Source organism: Puma concolor, chromosome D2, assembly GCF_028749965.1.
Source record: "Puma concolor isolate L17-30 chromosome D2, mPumCon1.1.hap2, whole genome shotgun sequence".
Lineage (NCBI taxonomy): Eukaryota > Metazoa > Chordata > Mammalia > Carnivora > Felidae > Puma > Puma concolor.
In genome coordinates, this window is record NC_141677.1 from 62,136,976 (window position 1) to 62,156,653 (window position 19,678).

The window sequence follows — 19,678 nt, forward strand, 5'->3', positions numbered from 1 at the left end:
CATGAAATTTTACTAAAGTGGAACTAAATGATCTTAATTCATTCTCATAACCCTTTGGAGACTTGAACATTATTACTTTTTTCTTATTGATAAACACAAGACGCAAAGATTGAGTAATCTGCAGTCACACAACTAAATGGCAGAAGTAGGCCTGTAATCCAGGGTTCCTGATTCTAACCTATGAATTTACTAAGATTGTCTTCCATCCCCTCCAGAGAGGTGCACCTGGGCCTTGTCTTCCTCAGGTTATCAACTGAGTAGTTTAAATGGATTTAAAGTTAGCTAAGGTCAACCTCCGCTAGGCGCATGCGTTCCTTCCTTTTCCCACGGGGTAAGAGACACCACCTCGCTTCCTTCCGCTTTGCGTTTCTTTTGGCCCCAGCGACGCGCCGTCGCTCGGGAGGAGGCGTTCACTAGAGGAAGTGATGGCGACTGGGACGCCAGATTCTCAAGCGCGATTCGGTCAGTCTGTGAAGGGGCTCCTCACAGAGAAGGTGAACACCTGTGGTACGGACGTCATCGCGCTCACTAAGCAGGTGCTGAAGGGCTCCCGGAGCTCCGAGGTGAGCTGAGAGTGGACTTTCCGGCCCGATACCCCGGGGGCCCCGAGTCTTCCATAGCTGTGGGAAGGGGGGGGGGAGAGAGAGAGAGAGAGAGAGAGAGAGAGAGAGAGAGAGAGAGAGAGAGAGAGAGAGAGGGAGGGAGGGAGGGAGGGAGGGAGGGAGAGAGAGAGAGAGAGAGAGAGAGAGAGAGAGAGAGAGAGAGAGAGAGAGAGAGAGAGAGAGATCGCGTTTCCTCCTGGGAATTGTAGGCTGTGAACTGCTCTGCCGAGGAGTAGAGCTCGTTCGCGAAGGGCGCGTGTTGCATTCTGGGGTGTGTAGTCTCAGTGGGATTAGCGTTGTAGGGAGGGAAAGAAATGAGCCGGTGGGAATCCGCTGGTAAAGTGGAGATTGCCACAGGGCAGCGGAAAAGGTAGTGGTCCCAGCCAGTTCCTAATTTGTTTCATGGGGTTGTTTCTAGGGAAGGAAGATCTTTCTCTTTCTGCCTCCCAAATTCAGCATGATTTTGCCCTCAACATCTCACATTCTTTCCACACTTTTGTGGATCATCTATGGATTTGTTCTTTTCTGATTTGTCTTTCTGGCCACATTCTTGGTTTTCTGTTTCTTAGATTAGCTTTCTCCTTTGCCCCGATTTCCCCTTCATCCTCTAGCTGTTTCCATGAATGGAGTCATATGATGACTTTTCACACCAGAAAGTTTTACGTATGTTCACTTTGTATCCAAAAAAAAAAAAAAAAAAAAAAGACCTATTTATTGTACTCTTAGATATTCGCCCATGAGAAATGAAAATATATGTCCACACAAAGACTTGTACATGTGCATAGTACCATTATCCATGATAGCTCCAAACTGGAAACAACCCAAATGTCCATTGATAAGTGAATGGACAAACAAAATGGTTCTGATGGCTCAGCCATTCCACTCCTAGGTTTTTTTTTTGGGTTTTTTTTTTTTTAATTTTTTTTTCAACGTTTTTTATTTATTTTTGGGACAGAGAGAGACAGAGCATGAATGGGGGAGGGGCAGAGAGGGAGACACAGAACCGGAAACAGGCTCCAGGCTCCGAGCCATCAGCCCAGAGCCTGACGCGGGGCTCGAACTCACAGTCCGCGAGATCGTGACCTGGCTGAAGCCGGACGCTTAACCGACTGCGCCACCCAGGCGCCCCTCCACTCCTAGGTTTTTTTTTTTTTTTTGTTTTGTTTTTTTAAATTTTTTTTTTTTCAACGTTTATTTATTTTTGGGACAGAGAGAGACAGAGCATGAACGGGGGAGGGGCAGAGAGAGAGGGAGACACAGAATCGGAAACAGGCTCCAGGCTCTGAGCCATCAGCCCAGAGCCCGACGCGGGGCTCGAACTCACGGACCGCGAGATCGTGACCTGGCTGAAGTCGGACGCTTAACCGACTGTGCCAACCAGGCGCCCCTCCACTCCTAGGTTTTTATGCAAGAGAAATGATTACATGTTTCTCTTTTTGTTACGCATATAACGTCTTATCTAAGTTCCTGTTTTGGTTTCTTTAAACTGGAACAACATCTTAAATACGCCTGTGAAACAATCTGAGTACAAAGTCTTTAGATATTTGTGAATTTCTTCTATAGACCTTTACCATTGTCTTGCTCATAATTAACTCAATAGCAGTGTCTCAACTGCTCATCTTCAAGTATTGCTTATTTTCAACTTAGTTTTCATAATAACAGTAACTCTGTCTCTTTTAACTCCTATTTCATCAGTTTCTATATTGTTTTATTAAGTTATGTAATTGTAGTAACAAGCATAATATGGCCAGAAGCTTTTGGACTTGCATGTGAATATTCATAACAGCTTTATTCGTATTAGTTTAGGGTCCAGTAGAATTGTCTTTACAGAATTACCTTTCATTTTATGCCCTTAGCTTTGATTGATAGAGACTACAAGAAACAACTGTATGAAGAAGCATTTACTAGAATACTATTATTGAAGTCACTGATTTGGTGATCCCGAGTATGTTTTGTGTGAGGTTACACATTATATACTCATTTTAGGATTCAGTATCAGAGGAAAGTCTATCTCTTTTTGAAGAATTGTTATGTTGTCTTTTATCAAATGAGAATTATGGACTTGAGGTGTTTCACTTTTTGCCTTGGATGCACAGAGGTTCTTACATCAGTTTTAGTGGGAGACACATTTACTTCCTTCTCCTTTTAATGACTTTTACATTCTGTTTTTTTTTTTTAAAAGTGTGTGGGTGTGTATACACACACACACACACACACACACACACACACACACACACACAATTAGGTATAAATTGCCCTGAATCTTTTTGGAGGAGAAACAAGGTATAAATATATAAGTTTAAAAAATAGTGTTCATAGTTTTTTTTTTTTAATGTTTATTTTTGAGAGAGAGAGTGTGAGTGGGGGAGGGGCAGAGAGAGGGAGACAAAGAATCTGAAGCAGGCTCCAGGCTTGAGCTGTCAGCACAGAGCCTGACGCGGGACTCGAACCCACAATCTGTGACATCATGACCTGAGCTGAAGTTGGACGCTTAACTGACTGAGCCACCCAGGCGTCCCAATAGTGTTCATAGCTAGCCACCAGTATGTATTTGATGGCTTGAACAAATGGCCAAGAAAGAATTCTTGAGATGTCTTTGGTGCAAAAAAAAAGTGATTTTATTAAAGCACGGGGTTAAAGCACAGGGACAGGATGCGTGGGCAGAAAGAGCTGCCCTGGGGTTGTGAGGAGATGACTGATAATATACTTTTAAGTTAGTGGGGGTTGGGGATAGCATAAGTCTCTAAGGAATTTGAAAGCAAGGCTTTCAGGACCTTGAGGGGACAGCTGCTATTAAGATAAGGTTACTTTTAGTCTTTAATAAAACAAAAACATTAAGCAAGTAAGGTAGCCATGAGTTCTTTGAGCAAGGTCATCCTCTGCATGTTTCAGGTGTCTTATCAGTGGGCTGCAAGCCGAAAGGAGATTTAATTTATGTTACTTTTCTCTTGGTTTGCCAACCACCAGTATGTATTGAACATCCATATTCATCATAATAAACTTAACCATGTACTGGACATTGCTGTGTTTTATGTAGCTTAATTCATTAAATCTTTATTTACATAGAGGAGGTACTTTTCTTACATGGAGGATACAAAGAGGAATTTAATTTGACGAAGGTTACGGAGTAGCTAGGAAGGGGCAGAACTAGGCTGAAACCTAGGCAGACTGGTTCTAGGCCCGCAATCTTGGGCACCACTTCTCATGTGGTAGGAGGTGGTTAAGTGGCCAAAAAGCCATGGTATCACCATTGACTACCCTAATGTCACTTGCTCCTTTCTGTTCCTCCTTGTGTGTTTTTCACATGAGATTCTTCCATAGTAGATTTAGAGTGGGTGCTTAGTGAGTGGTGTGGATTGAATTAAACTGAAATCAGTCCCTCTTTCTATGAGGATTGACTCATCATCTGTCAATTCTCTGACTTTTGCCTTTTATTGGATCTCTTACATGGTACTTATCACATACCATATTGACTTTTCATATAGTTACTTACGTATTTTTGCCATTTCCTTTACTAGACTATAGATAATTTGGAGTATCTTATTGATTTTCTTTTTTTGTCTTTTTTTTTTTTTTGTAGTATATATCAGTACTGTACTTTATTCCTTTTTAAGACTGAATAATATGGCATTGTATGTATATACCACATTTTGTTTACCCATTCATTTGGTGATGGAGATTTGTGTTATTTTTACCTTTTGACTTTGTGACTATGCTTCAGTAGACATGTGCATATAAATATCTATTTGAGACTCTGCTTCCAATTATTCAGGGTATTTACCTAGAATTATAATTGCTGGATCATATTCACATGGTAATTTTATGTTTAACTTTTTGAGGAACCACCATGCTGTTTAGCACAGTGTACCATTTTTATCTATCTATCTGTTTATTTTTAGAGAAAGAGAGCTAGCACGAGCAGGGGAGAGGGGCAGAGGGGGAGAGAGAGAGAGAGAGAGAAAGAGAGAGAGAGAATCTTAAGCAGGCTCCATGCTCAGTGTGGAGCTTGATGTGGGGCTCCATCCCATCACCCTGGGATCGAGGGCTAGAGGCTCAACTGACTGAGCCACCCAGGCACCCCTCATTTTTTATCATAGCCATCCTGATGGGTATAAAGTGGTATTGATTTGCATTTCCCCAGACGAGTGATGTTGAGCGTGGTTCTTGATCTTATTGGCCATTTGTATATCTTCTTTGGAGAAATGTCTATGAAGGTCCATTGTCCATTTCAACATTGGATTTTTTATTTGAGCTGTAGGAGTTCTTCATGTATTCTGAATGTTAATCCCTTATCAGATATTATTTGCATATGTTTTCTCCCATTCTGTGAGTTTCCTTTTCATTTTCTTGATAGTGTCTTGAGCTCAGTGAACTGAATCTCCTAGAGAAACAATGCCTTAAGTGTTTACAGTTTATTTTCACAGAACAACCTCTGCTTCTGATTTTTTGGGGTCTAGTGGCAATTGTCTTCTCCAGGAGGGTACTCCTTTTTGTTCCTTAGACTTTCTTCTCCATCTCTTTGATTTGATATCGATGTAGCCCAAATTGTTTCAGAACCACAGGGCACCTCCTTGGGGTCAGTCCTGAGGGAAAGGAGGCTCTTAATCTCATTGTAGACATGCAGCCTGATTTTCAGTTTCAATCCTTCTTGGCCCTTAGGGCATTGCTTCTCTTTTCAACAGTCTCCATGTGGCTGTTTTGTTTGATTTGCTGACAATTTCCACGTGTAAAGCTCTCCTTCCACAGCATTCATGTAATAAATATTTATTGTCTGCTATGTGCCAGGAACTATTCTAGGCGTAAGGGAGAGAGTGGTACACAAAACGAGCAGACCCTGTACTTAGGAAGCTTACATTTTAGTGAAGAGACAGATAAACAAATGAACCAAAAACTCAGGTGGTGGTAAATATTACGAAGAAAAACTAAGCTGGGAGTAGAGGGTGATGAAAGGGTTTTCCTTAAATAGGGTGATCAGGGAAGGGCTCTCTGAGGAGGGGACATTTGAGCAGACACTTGAATGAAGTCAGGGAGCAAGCCACGTGGACGGCTGGAGGCAGAGCGTTCCAAGTAGAATAAGTGGCAAATGCAAAGGCCTTGAGATGGGAATGTGTGTAGGGTGTGCAAGGAGGCCAGTGTGGCCGGAGCACCAAGTGGGGAAGAACGTGCCAGCCTGTGCCCTCAGCACAATGAATGCATATGACTCTTAAGCTCCTTCTGTGTGTGCCTGCATGTGTCCTCCAGTCCAGTTGTGTGCTGAGTAAAGGGTCCGGTATATTTATCCTAAACCTGTGTAAGGTGTATGCCTACTATTGTAACCACATTATTTAACGCAATAATATGGAAAATGATTAACTAGAATGAAAAAAAAAAGAGGGATGGTATTGCTATGAAAACTAAGCTGAAAAATCTTGTTGAAGACGAGGAGCTGACAAATAACTCAGTAACAATACTTGCTGAAGGTGAATAGCTAAGATTGCTGTTGAGTTACTTATGAACAAAACAATGGTAACAGCCTAGGGGGAAATACTCAAGACGTTGTTCCACTTTAAAGAAGCCCAACCCGGACATCTTCAGTGGTGGGTTATGATGTGTTATGTGCGTGGTTGGTTTATGCAAGAAAATGATGCAGAATGCCCATGGATGCATCTGTCATCAGAGAAGGGGCCTTGGCCCTGCATTGCAACAGCTCCTGCATTCCACGAATCGTGAGTCTCCTCGAGTCTATCTTCTAAATGATCGCTCCTCCCACCCCCTTTAACTGCCACTTCCGTGGCTCAGGCTGCTTTCCTTGCTTGCCTAGACTATGGCAGCGTTCTTCCAACCATTCTCTCTGCCTTCAGTCCCCACTCCACTCCATCCTGCTAGCAACACTTCAAACACAGTAAATCCGATCAGGCTGGACCTTTAGTCTCAGCTTAGAAGTCACTTCTTTTAGGAAGTCCTCCCTGAACTTCTGCCCCTGTAATGGGTCAGACACCCCCCCCCCCCCCCCCATGCTCTCAGGTCATCTGGTGTTTCCCCATAAGCAGTTACCACAAGGTATTGTACGGCCTGTGTCTTCTTTGTAACACCACATTGTGAGCCCTGTGAGGACAGGGGCTATGTCTCTCCCTGGTGGATCTGAGCACTTAATAAACATGCGGTGACTGACTGAGTGAATGAATGAGGAAGATTCTGTTTGAACCTTGTCTTTCTGCCATCAGTTTGTCAGTCACTGTCTCCCATCTGTAGGACTTTGGAATTTGCCACTTAAAAGTGGTCATAGGGAGGGAACAGGCACTCTGATACATTGTGGATGGGGATGCAAAATGGTATAACCCTAATGGAGGGGAATTTGGCAGTATGTAGCAAAACTAAAACCCTCTGATCCAGCAATCACAGTCATGATTCTGTGAGTCTATCCCAAAGATACTATAGCAAAAAGACACCAAGATATATAAGATATTTTTTGTAACGCTGCTTATAATAGCAAAGACTGGAAATAGCTCCAAAGTCTACCCCAGACGACTAGTTGAAAAATCTTACAGTGACATTTCTGTATTTCTTTCTTTATTTACTCACTCACTCACTCACTCACTCACTGACATTTTAGAGAGAGAGCACATGAGCAGGGGAGAGGGGCAGGGGGGAAGAGGGAGAGAATCTCAAACAGGCTCCACGCCCAGTGCAGAGACTGACACTGGACTTGGTCCCATGATGCTGGGATCATGACCTGAGCCGAGATCAAGAGTTAGATGCTCAACTGACTGAGCCACCCAGGCTCCCGGCTTACAGGGACATCTGTGGAGTGGAGTACTCTGCAGCCGTAGAAGAACAATGCACAGATGTGGTATATGTTGCTGCAGATCTGTCTCAACATACATTTTCAAGTGAAAATAGCAGGGCAGAGAAGAGTGCATGTAGAAGGTTACATTCTAAGTAAGGAGAGGAGATTATATACATATGTCCACTTTTAGAAAGAAACAATGGGAAGATAAACCCAAAACTAAAACACACACACACACACACACACACACACACACACACACACACATTTTTAAAAAATTGAGTAGGCTCCTTGCCCAGCATGGAACTTGAACTCACAACCCTGAGATCAAGAGTCACATGTTCCACCAACTGAGCCAGCCAGGTGTCCCTAAAAAAAAATATTGATGCGTAGGGGAGAGAGAATGGAGAGGGGAAGGGACAGGGATGGAAGGTCTTATTTTACTGCTTTGACTTTAGAAGCACATAAAGGTTTATTAATTTTAAAACAAAAATGGAGATAAAAAGCAGTTGCTGTGGGGGAAATTATCTGGGAGCTGTAGCAGGGCTGTGCTTCTGGTGAATTTGAGGTCATTGGTCCACTTTTCATCAGAATCTCTCTGACTCAAGGGAACAGGGACAGTGGGTAGGACACATAGTAGTAGCTCTTCTTACGTGGTTGGACTTAATGTCTTCCAGGAACAGGGTGCGACAATAGGCCAGAAACTTCTGTCGATCTCCTCTTGGCTCTCAGTGCCCACTGAGTCACATCTTTGTGGCCACAGGCCACACACCCAAATCAGAGCTCAGCTTTTGTGCTGTCAGGGCCCAGCTATCAGCTATGGGAACTCATCAAAATCTGCATCCACATTTATTTCCCCCTTCCTTCCTTCCTTCCTTCCTTCCTTCCTTCCTTCCTTCCTTCCTTCCTTCCTTCCTTCCCTTCTTCCCTTCCCTTCCCTTCCCTTCCCTTCCCTTCCCTTCCCTTCCCTTCCCTTCCCTTCCCTTCCCTTCCCTTCCCTTCTTCCCTTCCCTTCCCCTTCCCCTTCCTTCCTTCCCCTACCCTTCTTCTCCCTCCCTCCCTCCTTTCCTTCCTTCCTTCCTTCCTTCCTTCCTTCCTTCCTTCCTTCCTTCCTTCCTTCCTTCCTTCCTACCTTCCGCTTTCTCTCTCTCCCTTTTAATTGAAATATAGTTGACATACAATGTTACATTAGTTTCAAGTTTACAACACAGTGATTTGCAACTATGCCTATAGTTGTGCCCCCCGTAAGTGTAGTTACATTTTCTCCTTGTCTCTGCCTGGCCTGTCAGCCATCCTTCGTGTGATGCTTTCCCGTTTCAGCCCTGAGCTTCTTGTAAGGCCTTTTTTGTTCTGTGTCTCTCATTCCATTTCTAAACAGCTGTATTCTTATTATCCTTTTTAGCTCTACCCTAGTTGCTGCCCCCTCACTCCACCCCACATCTCAGATTTGTCTCTAAGAAACCAAAAGGTTAAGTTCTCACTGGGCCCGTGGAGCCAAAGTTTTCTTTGCAGATTTCTTTCAGCACTTGGCTAAGAAGGTACGTGAGGAGCTCTGCAGTTCTGGAGCTCTTGATCTCAGAGGTGGAAAAGAGGTGGAGCCCATGCCACAATGGCCAGAGTGACCATGAAGTTGGATTTTCAACGTGAACAAATGGAAAATTATCCTCTGTTACACTTGGAGTTTTTGTAATTGTGGGGGGCGGGCAGGGGAGGAGAGAGGGCGGTGGTGTAACAGCTGCAGAGAGAAGATGACAGGAAGTTCGGAGATTTTGATTACCACTTTATTTTTGTCTTCCAGCTGCTAGGTCAGGCAGCTCGAAACATGGTACTACAGGAAGATGCCATCTTGCACTCAGAAGATGTAAGAAACACTTCCTTTTATGATTTGGGTTTTATATACATAATTTGTGTGGCTACAGGAAATGGAATGTATATATTTCTCTTTTTGTGTGTGTTGTTGTTTTTTAATGCAGAGTTTAAGGAAAATGGCAATAATAACAACACATCTCCAATACCAGTGAGTATGCCCTCTCCAGTGACTACTTGCTACAAAATCATTATCCTCAGGCGGCCCCCTGTGGCCTTGGTTCTTCGGCACATTTTCCTGTGAAGGCAGGAGTAAAAGTGGGCTTAGTCAAGGATGAGCTCCTTCTGGAAAAGATGGCTGAGACTGCAGAAGAGGTTGGGGTGTGGGGTGAGATCAAGAACAGGAACTACCTCTGGTGAGCCTCTCTGTATCTCTTTGAGGGCTCCTCAGAGGGAGAGACTGTAAGCCCCCTGAGGGCAGGGCCCACACCCGGACCACGTCAGCATGGTGCCTGGCACCCAATAGGCACCGAGTCGGTATTTGTTGACTACCTGTGCCCAAGGTCTCTCCTGGGGAGTCTGCTCTTGCACTAGGGGATCAAGTGTAACTCTGACCTGTATCCCATAGTCTCACGTATGACCCAGCCCCGGCTACATATAAATGATCTGGAGACTGAAATGTAGAGAACCCCTTCTCTGTTGTAATTTTGGATAAAATTATAGTTAGCTTTTCGTCATATTTAATTTTGCTTTATATTTTATATAGTTGATATTATACTTATGTACCTACTGTACGGTTAAGAGTTCAACCCTTGATATTTAGACAGCTAAATGTTCGTTCTTGGGGTGTGCGCATATCAGGTGTGTGACCACTAGGTTGCACATTGCGGACTGAACGTGAGCCATGCACGTGCATGGTTTTTGCACCACCTCCCTTGATCTGATAGGGTATCGTTACCTGTTTAGGTTTAGAATCCTTCTTTTTAGCAACCCTGCACTCAGATGTTGAACAGAGCTTCAAGAACACAGTCTTAGGCTAGAATGAACAGAAATCCAGAATGTGACAGAAGCTGGAGATTTATTCTGCCTGTGTATATCTAGCCAGAAGTTGCACTAGTCTTCTGAGATTTTTTATGTTTATTTTCCTCTTTCCTTTTCTGATTTAGGCAAGAAGCTATTCAGAAGAAGTAAGTAACCCCAAAGGTAGGGGACTTGGGAGCAGGGAGCAGCAACTAAAGCAGGCTGCAGGGAATTCTGCTTGCGGGCTGAGGATCAGTGTGAAACCCTGGTTGACATATGCCCTTAAATTGACATATGCTCTGGGATAGCTTATTCGGGGTATAAAGAAGACAGTACAGTTGACCTTTGAACAATATAGGTTTGAATTACACAGTTCCACTTACACACAGATTTTTTTTATAAATACAATATAGTATTTTAAATGTATTTTCTCTTATGATTTTCTTTTTTTTTTAAATATTATTTTTATTTTGTGTGTGTGAGAGAGAGAGAGCAAGTGTGCCAGCGGGGGGAAGAGCAGAGGGAGAGGGAGGGAGAGAATCTTAAGCAGGCTCTCCATGAACACAGAGCCTGACTCAGGGCTCGATCTCTGTCATGAGATCATGACCTGAGCTGAAACCAAGAGTCAGATGCTTAACCGACTGAGCCACCCAGGTGCCCTGTCTTCCTTATGATTTCCTTCCATTCTTCCTTCCTTCCTTCCTTCCTTCCTTCCTTCCTTCCTTCTTCTTCTTCTTCTTCTTCTTCTTCTTCTTCTTCTTTCTTTCTTTCTTTCTTTCTTTCTTTCTTTCTTTCTTTCTTTCTTTCTTTCTTTCCTTCCTTCCCTCTTTTCTTTCTCTTTCTTATTCTTCCTTCCTCTTCCTTCCGTCCTTTCTTCCTTCCTTCCTTTCATTCATTCATTCATTCATTCATTCATTTATTTTTGAGGGAGAGGCAGAGAGAGAGAAAAGAGAGAATCCCAAGCAGGCTCTGCACTGTGAGCTCAGAACTCACGAGATGTGAGATCATGACCTGAGCTGAAATCAAGAGTCGGATGCTGAACTAACTGAGCCACCTACACATCCCCTTATGATTGTCTTAGTAACATTTTTTCTCTAGCTTACTTTATTATAACAGTGTAGTATATAATACATATACAACATATGTGTTAATTGACTGTTTCTGTTACCAGTACGGCTTCTGGTCCACAATAGGCTATTAGTAGTTAAGTTTTGGGGGAGTCGGGTTATATACTGATTTTGACTGTGCAGGATATCAGCGCCTATATATCCCCTATGTTGTTCAAGGGTCGACTGTATATTTCAGAGGTATACAGTAGGTCAGTTCACTGCTAGTAAAGGCTTTCTAAAAATTACAACGTGTAGAAGCCACCCTTAATGAATAGAAAACCTTCTACATTGATAATATTCATTAAGTAAATTAAATGTGCTGAAGTCAGTCAACAGTCTTGTTTTTTTGAGTGGATTAAATCTGTCCCTTATTGGTTATCTCTAACTGGTTTTACAAACGCTTTTTTTTTTTCTTTTCTTTTCTTTTCTTTTTTTTTAAAAACCTTTTTTTCATAGTTTAAACTTCTGGGACCCTAGAGGACCAATATAAATTTTGATTTAGCTTCGGGAGTACTTCTGTGTTAAAGTACAAACTGAACAAAGAGAGGTCTTTATTGCTCATTCCAGATAAACCTTTTTCTCTTTTCTAATTTCTAGTGTTGAGCAGTCTTCTGATCTACAGGACCAGCTGAATCATCTGCTGAAATAGTGCAGCTTGTAAGAGGGCAAAAGCACTTCTGTGCCGACACTGAGAAGGAAATCTTTTACTTAACCACTGTGCTATGGGTTTGACTTTCCATTTTCTTCTCCAAAAGTTAAGTTAGAACAGATTTGTGATGGTGTATAATTCCTCCTGAAAGAAGCTAGGTGGTTGAATTTTGGAAGTACTTCTTGAAGCAGAGTAACCCATGGTCTTATTGAATTTTTAATTGCTATGTTTAGTTTGATGTTAAAGTAAAATTAAAAGAGGTCTTAGTTTTTCCCCTAGAACTTTTATATGTCAAAAGCCATATCAACTAAATATGATCCTTAAGCAAATAGTGAATAATGTTTTAAATTCAGAATTAGGGATTCTATTGTGAAAACATAGGACTAATTAATATTCTTTTTTAAAGACTTTTTTTCTTTTAATCATACATTCAGAAATGGTAATAGGTAATACCTGTTCTTTCCCTTCCCTTCCCTTCCCTTCCCACTCAGAGGAAATACTTATTTTATTCATTGTAGCAAATTCCTGAATGAAAGGTAGGCAAATGGTATCATATCTGGCCAGGTGCAGTCTCCTCCCTTGACTTGTATTCCTAGAGTTTCTTTGTTATTACTTTTGATTAATTGGCCTTGGGTTCATTTAAAAATTTTGCTAGTCATCAGCAAATTCACTTGTAGAACATTACTGGCAAATGCAAAGGCAGTTGAATTACTGGGAATGATTGCAGCATAGGGTCCTGCCATGGTGAAAACCTTATGTTTTCAGATACTTACCCATGTTTATTTAACTCATCTTACTAAAAGGCATTGCCTTTGAATGTCTTTGCTTTGTTTGAATTTTAAATGGGACTCTATCATGTTCTAGTTAGTTCTTCACTAAGGAATTGGGAGAAAGCTGACAGGAAACTGGTGTCTTCACTGAAAGAAAAAAAAAAGCAAATAAGAGTCCAATTTAATTCATATTGTGTATCGAGCCAGCTAATCATATTAGATTGTATTTATTCCTCATTTTACCTGTACACATTAATTTAAAGTAAAAGAAAAAAAACTAGATATGAAGGAATTCAGTTATGCTATTCATTCTGTAAACACTCATTACAATTATTAAATGTAAATGGGCTCAGTTCACCTTCAAAATGAAGGGTCACAAATTTCCAGCAAATGTCATGTTAAGAGTAAAACATTTGAGGGGTGCCTGGGTGGCTCAGTTGGTTGAGCATCTGACTCTTGATTTTGGCTCAGGTTTAATCTCATGGTTCATGGAATAGAGCCAACACTGCGAGCCTGCTTGGAATTATCTGTCTCCCTCTCTCTGTGTCCCTGCCCTGTTCCCTCTCTCTTCCACAAAAATAAATACATTAAAAAAAAAGAGTAAGACATTTGAAGCATTATTGGAGGATGTTACCAACACTGTTTCTATTCAACATTTTGCTGGAGGCCGTATCTAGTGCAGAAATTAAAAATAAATATGGGGCACCTGGGTGGCTCAGTTGGTTAACCGTCAGACTTCGGCTCAGGCCATGATCTCGCGGTGAGTTTGAGCCCCATGTCGGGCTCTGTGCTGACAGCTCAGAGCCTGGAGCCTGCTTCGGATTCTGTGTCTTCCTTTCTCTGTCCCTTGCCTGCTCACACACTGTCTCTCTCTGTCTCAAAAATAAACATTAAAAATTTATTTTATTTTATTAATTAATTAATTAATTAATTTTTCAATATATGAAATTTATTGTCAAATTGGTTTCCATACAACACCCAGTGCTCATCCCAAAAGGTGCCCTCCTCAATACCCATCACCCACCCTCCCCTCCCTCCCACCTCCCATCAACCCTCAGTTTGTTCTCAGTTTTTAAGAGTCTCTTATGCTTTGGCTCTCTCCCACTCTAACCTCTTTTTTTTTTTTTGTTTTTTCCTTCCTCTCCCCCATGGGTTTCTGTTAAGTTTCTCAGGATCCACATAAGAGTGAAACCATATGGTATCTGTCTTTCTCTGTATGGCTCATTTCACTTAGCATCACACTCTCCAGTTCCATCCACGTTGCTACAAAGGGCCATATTTCATTCTTTCTCATTGCCCTGTAGTACTCCATTGTGTATATAAACCACAATTTCTTTATCCATTCATCAGTTGATGGACATTTAGGCTCTTTCCATCATTTGGCTATTGTTGAGAGTGCTGCTATAAACATTGGGGTACAAGTGCCCCTATGCATCAGTACTCCTGTATCCCTTGGGTAAATTCCTATATTTTTTTTTATTTTTTAAGGTTTATTCATTTTTCAGAGACAGAGAGACAACGTGAGTGGGGGGAGGGACAGAGAGAGAGACACAGAATCCGAAACAGGCTCCAGGCGCTGAGCTGTCAGCAGAGTCCGACCTGGCGCCCGAACTCACGGACGGTGAGATCATGACCTGAACTGAAGTCAGATGCTTGACCGACTGAGCCACCCAGGCGCCCCCCACCCCCCGCCAAAATTTTTTTAAATCTCAGGTATAGAGAATATGTTGGAGGATAATATTTTTTAAATAGTGAAAACTCAAATTCTATGCAAGAAAATTTATGTGATGATACCTAAGCTGTGCTGTAAAGTAAGAAACTGATGCTTTATAGCTCTATTTTAGGGATAAGGGTGGAAATTTTTTTTTTTTTTTTAAAGAGGTTTGTGGTTAGAACTTAGAGAGGAAATCAAAATAGAATAAGAAAACCAAGCATGCATGATAAAAAATTTGAAAAATGTATGTCATTAATTGATGCTTATAGGTTAAATTGGTAAAGTATCAGGGCACCTGGCTGGCTCAGTGACTGGAGCATGCGACTCTTGATCTCGGGGTTGTAAGGCTGAGCCTTACATTGGGTGTGGAGACTACTTAAAAATAAAATCTTAAAAAAAATTAAATTGGTAAAGTATCAGCTCAATCACAAAAGTACAAATTAGTAAATTTATTATTGGATGGGAGGTACATAGAATACATCAATTAGATTGTAAACGCATGATTTATCAGCTTGATGCTAAAAATTTGATTACTAGTATCAAAATGTCTGGTTCCTTATAAAGCTGTAATATTACAAAACTGACATTTAAAAGAGAATATGTCCGGGGGCACCTGGCTGGGTCAGTTGGCAGAGCGTGTGACTCTTGATCTTGGGGTTGTGAGTCTGAGTCCCACACTGGGACCAGAGCTTACTTAAAAAATGTTTAAAAAGAAAAAAAGTCATTTGCTAGTGATAGCTTTCTTGAGACTTTTCCAAACTATCAAAGAACTTCCATATACTGCCAAAGTATAGAAAATGATAGTAAGATACTCAGTTCATTTGCTGAAGTAAATATGACTTTCGTTTTTATGTTAATTTATTTTTAAAGGTTTTATTTTTAAGTAGTCTCTACACCCAGCGTAAGGTTCCAACCTACAATCCTGAGATCAAGAGTCACATGCTCTATCAACGAGGCAGCCAGGTGCCACTATGACTTTCAATTTTAAAAATTTAAGTAAAATAGGGGCGCCTGGGTGGCTCAGTCGGTTGAGCGTCCGACTTCGGCTCAGGTCATGATCTCATAGTCTGTGAGTTAGAGCCCTGCGTCTGGCTCTGTGCTGACAGCTCAGATCCTGAAGCCTGCTTCGGATTCTGTGTCTCCCTCTCTCTCTGCCCCTAACCCACTTGCATTCTGTCTCTGCCTCTCTCAAAAATAAATAAACATTAAGAAATTAAAAAAAAAAATAAAGTAAAATAAGAAAATTTGGGAGATTCTTATTTATGAACATCGATGCAAAAATCCTAATAATATCTCAGAAAAATTGAACAGAGAAATATTTTTGAAGAATTGCTAATTCCAGAATTATGAAGTTGATGTAACAGCTGCAAAACACATTACATTAATAAGAAACATTAAATCGTATATCACTGTAATATACACCAAAAAGGCATTGGAAAAAATTAACTTCTATTTCTAATTAAAACTATATAAAATTTTTTTTCTCTCCAGAGAGTTCTTTCTAATGAACCAACATGTAATATTTGGTGAAGAAGAATCATAGAACCCCAGAATCTTAGAGCTGTACGGGTCCTCAAAAGTGATTGAATTCAGCCCCAGGTTTTACAAATGAAAAACATGACCGGGGACAGGAAATGATTCACCCAAAGTCACCGAGTTTGGTGATAGGCCTTTTGAGTACTAGTCTAGCTCTATCATCTGCTACTTTCCTTATAAATAGAAACAAGCTACTTTTCATTTCTAGTATTTAACATAATACAAAGGAAAGCATGTTGGAAGTAATTTACCATTTACCCCTGCAGTTGCATTTCTAGCAAGTAAACATCCAATTTTGGGGAACCCTTTACTGAGGTATGCTGGCCATTTTGAAAATCTGCCTCTCTGGACCATTCTGTAATTGTCAGACCAGTAACTTCCAAGGTGGGGTATGTGGAGGTATGTGCAAGGCCGTCCTTGGAGGCAAGGGAAGAAAATACAAAAATGTCTATGTATGTTTACTTTTTATCTTAAGAAGCTTAGCTTTTGCTAATATTTAAAATACGGCTTGATATGAGAGGTCTGATTTCATCTCCATAACATACTGATCTACACAGCAGGCCTGTTATTTAGCAGGGGTGATATTAAAAAACAAACAAAAAAGAACTGTGGCTGATGCCCTGACCAATCAGAATGAACTATGGCTGCAAGCACTCTGGTCCCAAATCAGTGCTGCACCCTGGATACCTGAGGGAAAATTGGGAATAACCCAATTTAAGTTGATGGCGGTTTGCTTTCTTGTGATTTATCTGTGTGTGGTGAAGTGGATTTAAGGTTTATCAGATGATTCTTGTAAATAACCATAAGTTGAAGATAATACATTAAAGTACCATGAGTGAACAAGTGGAAAATGGTAAAGCCCTTTCCTCAACTCCCATTAATCTGTTCCTTCAAGATAAAGAGGGCATTTTAACAATGAGTGAGAAAGCGACTGCTTTCCCTAAAGGGGCTCATTTTATGGAGACCGTATATTGAAAACTAATATTTGAGTGTTTTTACCATTACATGAGTGCCAAGAAACTGACACCTATAGAAACACTCATTTTTACACACTTAATAGTTGGAAATATTCTAAGCTATAAAAATATTCCAACGAGGATCATTTTCATGGGTTTAATTTGTTAAAATGTCAAAATACAACACTTTCCTATTAATATTTAACAACAACTAATTGACATCAGGGAGACTTATTAGCAGATGAGATTGAAAAATGAGTATAACATGGTAAATGTTCGATTTAGATCTCTGTATCTCCTTACTATCCTAATGAATAGAAATGCTTGTTACAACCACAAAAGGAGGTAAGATAGACGAATACCTTGCACAACATGATGGTTGGGGTGCCGAGACCTGCACAGTAGAAAATCTGCATGTAACTTTTGACTCCCCAAAAACTTAACTACTAATAGCCTACTATTGACCAGAAGCCTCATCAATAATGTAAACAATTACCACGTATTTTATATGTTATATGTATTATATACTGTATTTACAATGAAGTAAGCTAGAGAAAAAAGATGTTATTAAGAAAGTTACAAGAGAGTGGTGCCTGGGTGGCTTAATCAGTTAAGTGTCTGACTTCGGCTCAAGTCATGATCTCATGGTTCTTGACTTTGAGCCCTGCATCGGGCTCTCTGCTCTCGGCACAGAGCCTGCTTCGGATCCTTTGTCCCACTCTCTCTCTGCCCCTCCACCTGCTCTCAAAAATAAACATTAAAAAAAAACTGCAAGAGAGAAAATACGTTTACATACTGTACTTAACAAGAAAATCTACATAGAGGTGGACCACGCAGTTCAAACTCATTGTTGTTCAATATAGGGGAGGAAGAAAAAACTTTCTTCAGGATGGAATAACAATACTGGGGAAACACAAGTGCATTGACTAAAAATGACTAGAGGTTAAAATGCACTTAGAAAAGTTGTTTTCCTAAATATAATACAAAACAGAACTGCTACGTACATGATGATTCCATGGCGTTCTGGAAAAGGAGGGAGAAAACAATTGTGGTTGTTTAGGAGCTGGTGGGGAGGGGAGGGGATTTACTACAAAGGGGCACAAAGATATTTTTGGGGTGAGGGGTGCCTGGGTGTCTGTCTCGGTTAAGCATCTGACTCTTGTTTTCAGCTCAGGTCATGATCTCACAGTTCATGAGATCAAGCCCCTCGTCGGGCTCTGCGCTGAGAGCATGCAGCCTGCTTGGGATCCTCCCTCTTTGCCGCTCCCACACTTGCATATTCACACACTCTCTCTCTCTCTCTCAAAATAAATAAGTATTTTAAAAAAGTCTTGGGTGTGAGAGTCTTGATTGTCATGTGTATGTCAGAACTCACAGAACTGTATGCTAGAGAAAGTTGAATTTTACTGAATGTAAATTATATCTCAATAAACCTGACTTTCAAAATAGATTGAGAATAATCTGTGTAAAAAATGGGCAGAGTACCTGAACAGATGTTTCTCCAAAGAAAGCATACAGATGGCCAACAGACACATGAAAAGGTGCTCATCCTGACGCATCATTGGGGAAATGCAAATCAAAACCAAAATGAGGGGCACCTGGGTGGCTCAGTCAGTTAAGCATCTGACTTCGACTCAGGTCATGATCTCGTGGCTTGTGGGTTCAAGCCCTGCATCAGGCTCTGTGCTGACAGCTCAGAGCCTGGAACCTGCTTTGGATTCTGTGTCTCCCTCTCTCTCTCTGTCCCTCCCCTGCTCACACCATCTCTATCGCTCAAGAACAAATAAACATTAAAAAATATATACATAAAAAAACCAACACAAGGAGACACTATCTCACACCAGTCAGAATGACTAATATCAAAAGAACAAGAAATGACAAGTGCGGGCAAGGATGTGGAGAGAAGGAAACCCTCATGCAATGTTGGTGGGAATGTAAATTGGTGCAGCCACTGTGGAAAATAGTATGGGAGTTCCTCAAAAAATTAAAAATAGAAATACCATGTAATCTAGTAATGCCACTGCTGGGTATTTACCCAAAGGAAATGAAAACTAATTTTTGAGAAGACGCGTGTACCCCTATGTTTACTGAAGCATTATGTATAATAGCCAAAGTATGGAAGCAATCTAAGGTCCATCAATGAATGGATGAAGAAAAGATAGACACGCATGTATATGTGTATATATACGTATATACGTGTGTATGTATATATAATGAAGTATGCAACCATAAAACGGAATGAGATCTTGTTATTTGCAACAACATGATGGGGACCCAGGGGGTATTATGCCAAGTGAAATAAGTCAGGCAGAGTAAGATAAATACCATATAATCCTTTTATATGTAGGATCTAAAAAAAAAAATGGGCAAAATAGGTGAAGGGGATTAAGAGGTACAAACATTTTACAGCTGTAGAATGAGTAAGCCATGGGGATGAAAAGTACAGGATAGGGCAAACAGTCAATAGTATTTTAATAACTGGTGACAGATGTTGGCTACGCTTGTGGTGAGTAGTGTGTAACTTGGGGAATTGTGGGATCACTAAATTGTACACCTGAAACTTACATCATAACATTGTACGTCAACTAGACTTCAGTTAAAAAAAAAAAAAAGATTGAGAATAGGTGATTTCCATTCCCCACAGGGGCAAAAATCATATGGGTGTTCATTTAAGTCCGCATAGGAGGTTTACAACACGAAAATCACAGCGGAGCAATAAAGGAAGATACTAGTTAATAGCAATCTCCTCT

At 41.0% G+C, this 19,678-nt stretch overlaps 1 protein-coding gene across 6 annotated transcripts; it reads left to right on the top strand.

Moving 5' to 3' along the window:
• The first annotated feature begins 365 nt into the window (after positions 1-365).
• On the top strand, positions 366-18,267 carry BORCS7 (BLOC-1 related complex subunit 7). Of its 6 annotated transcripts, none has more exons than XM_086680754.1 (5): positions 371-563; positions 9,167-9,229; positions 9,342-9,385; positions 10,341-10,361; positions 18,098-18,259. In XM_086680754.1, the coding sequence occupies exons 1-5, from the start codon at positions 426-428 to the stop codon at positions 18,237-18,239; spliced, it is 408 nt and encodes a 135-aa protein (XP_086536880.1). In that variant the 5' UTR covers positions 371-425; the 3' UTR covers positions 18,240-18,259. The 6 variants fall into 6 exon arrangements, with proteins under 6 accessions (XP_086536881.1, XP_086536882.1, XP_086536880.1 ...); XM_086680757.1 differs by having other exon boundaries at positions 376-563; positions 10,341-10,377; positions 18,098-18,230; XM_025917897.2 differs by lacking the exon at positions 18,098-18,259 and adding an exon at positions 11,901-15,915 and having other exon boundaries at positions 376-563; positions 10,341-10,377.
• The last annotated feature ends 1,411 nt before the right edge of the window (positions 18,268-19,678 follow it).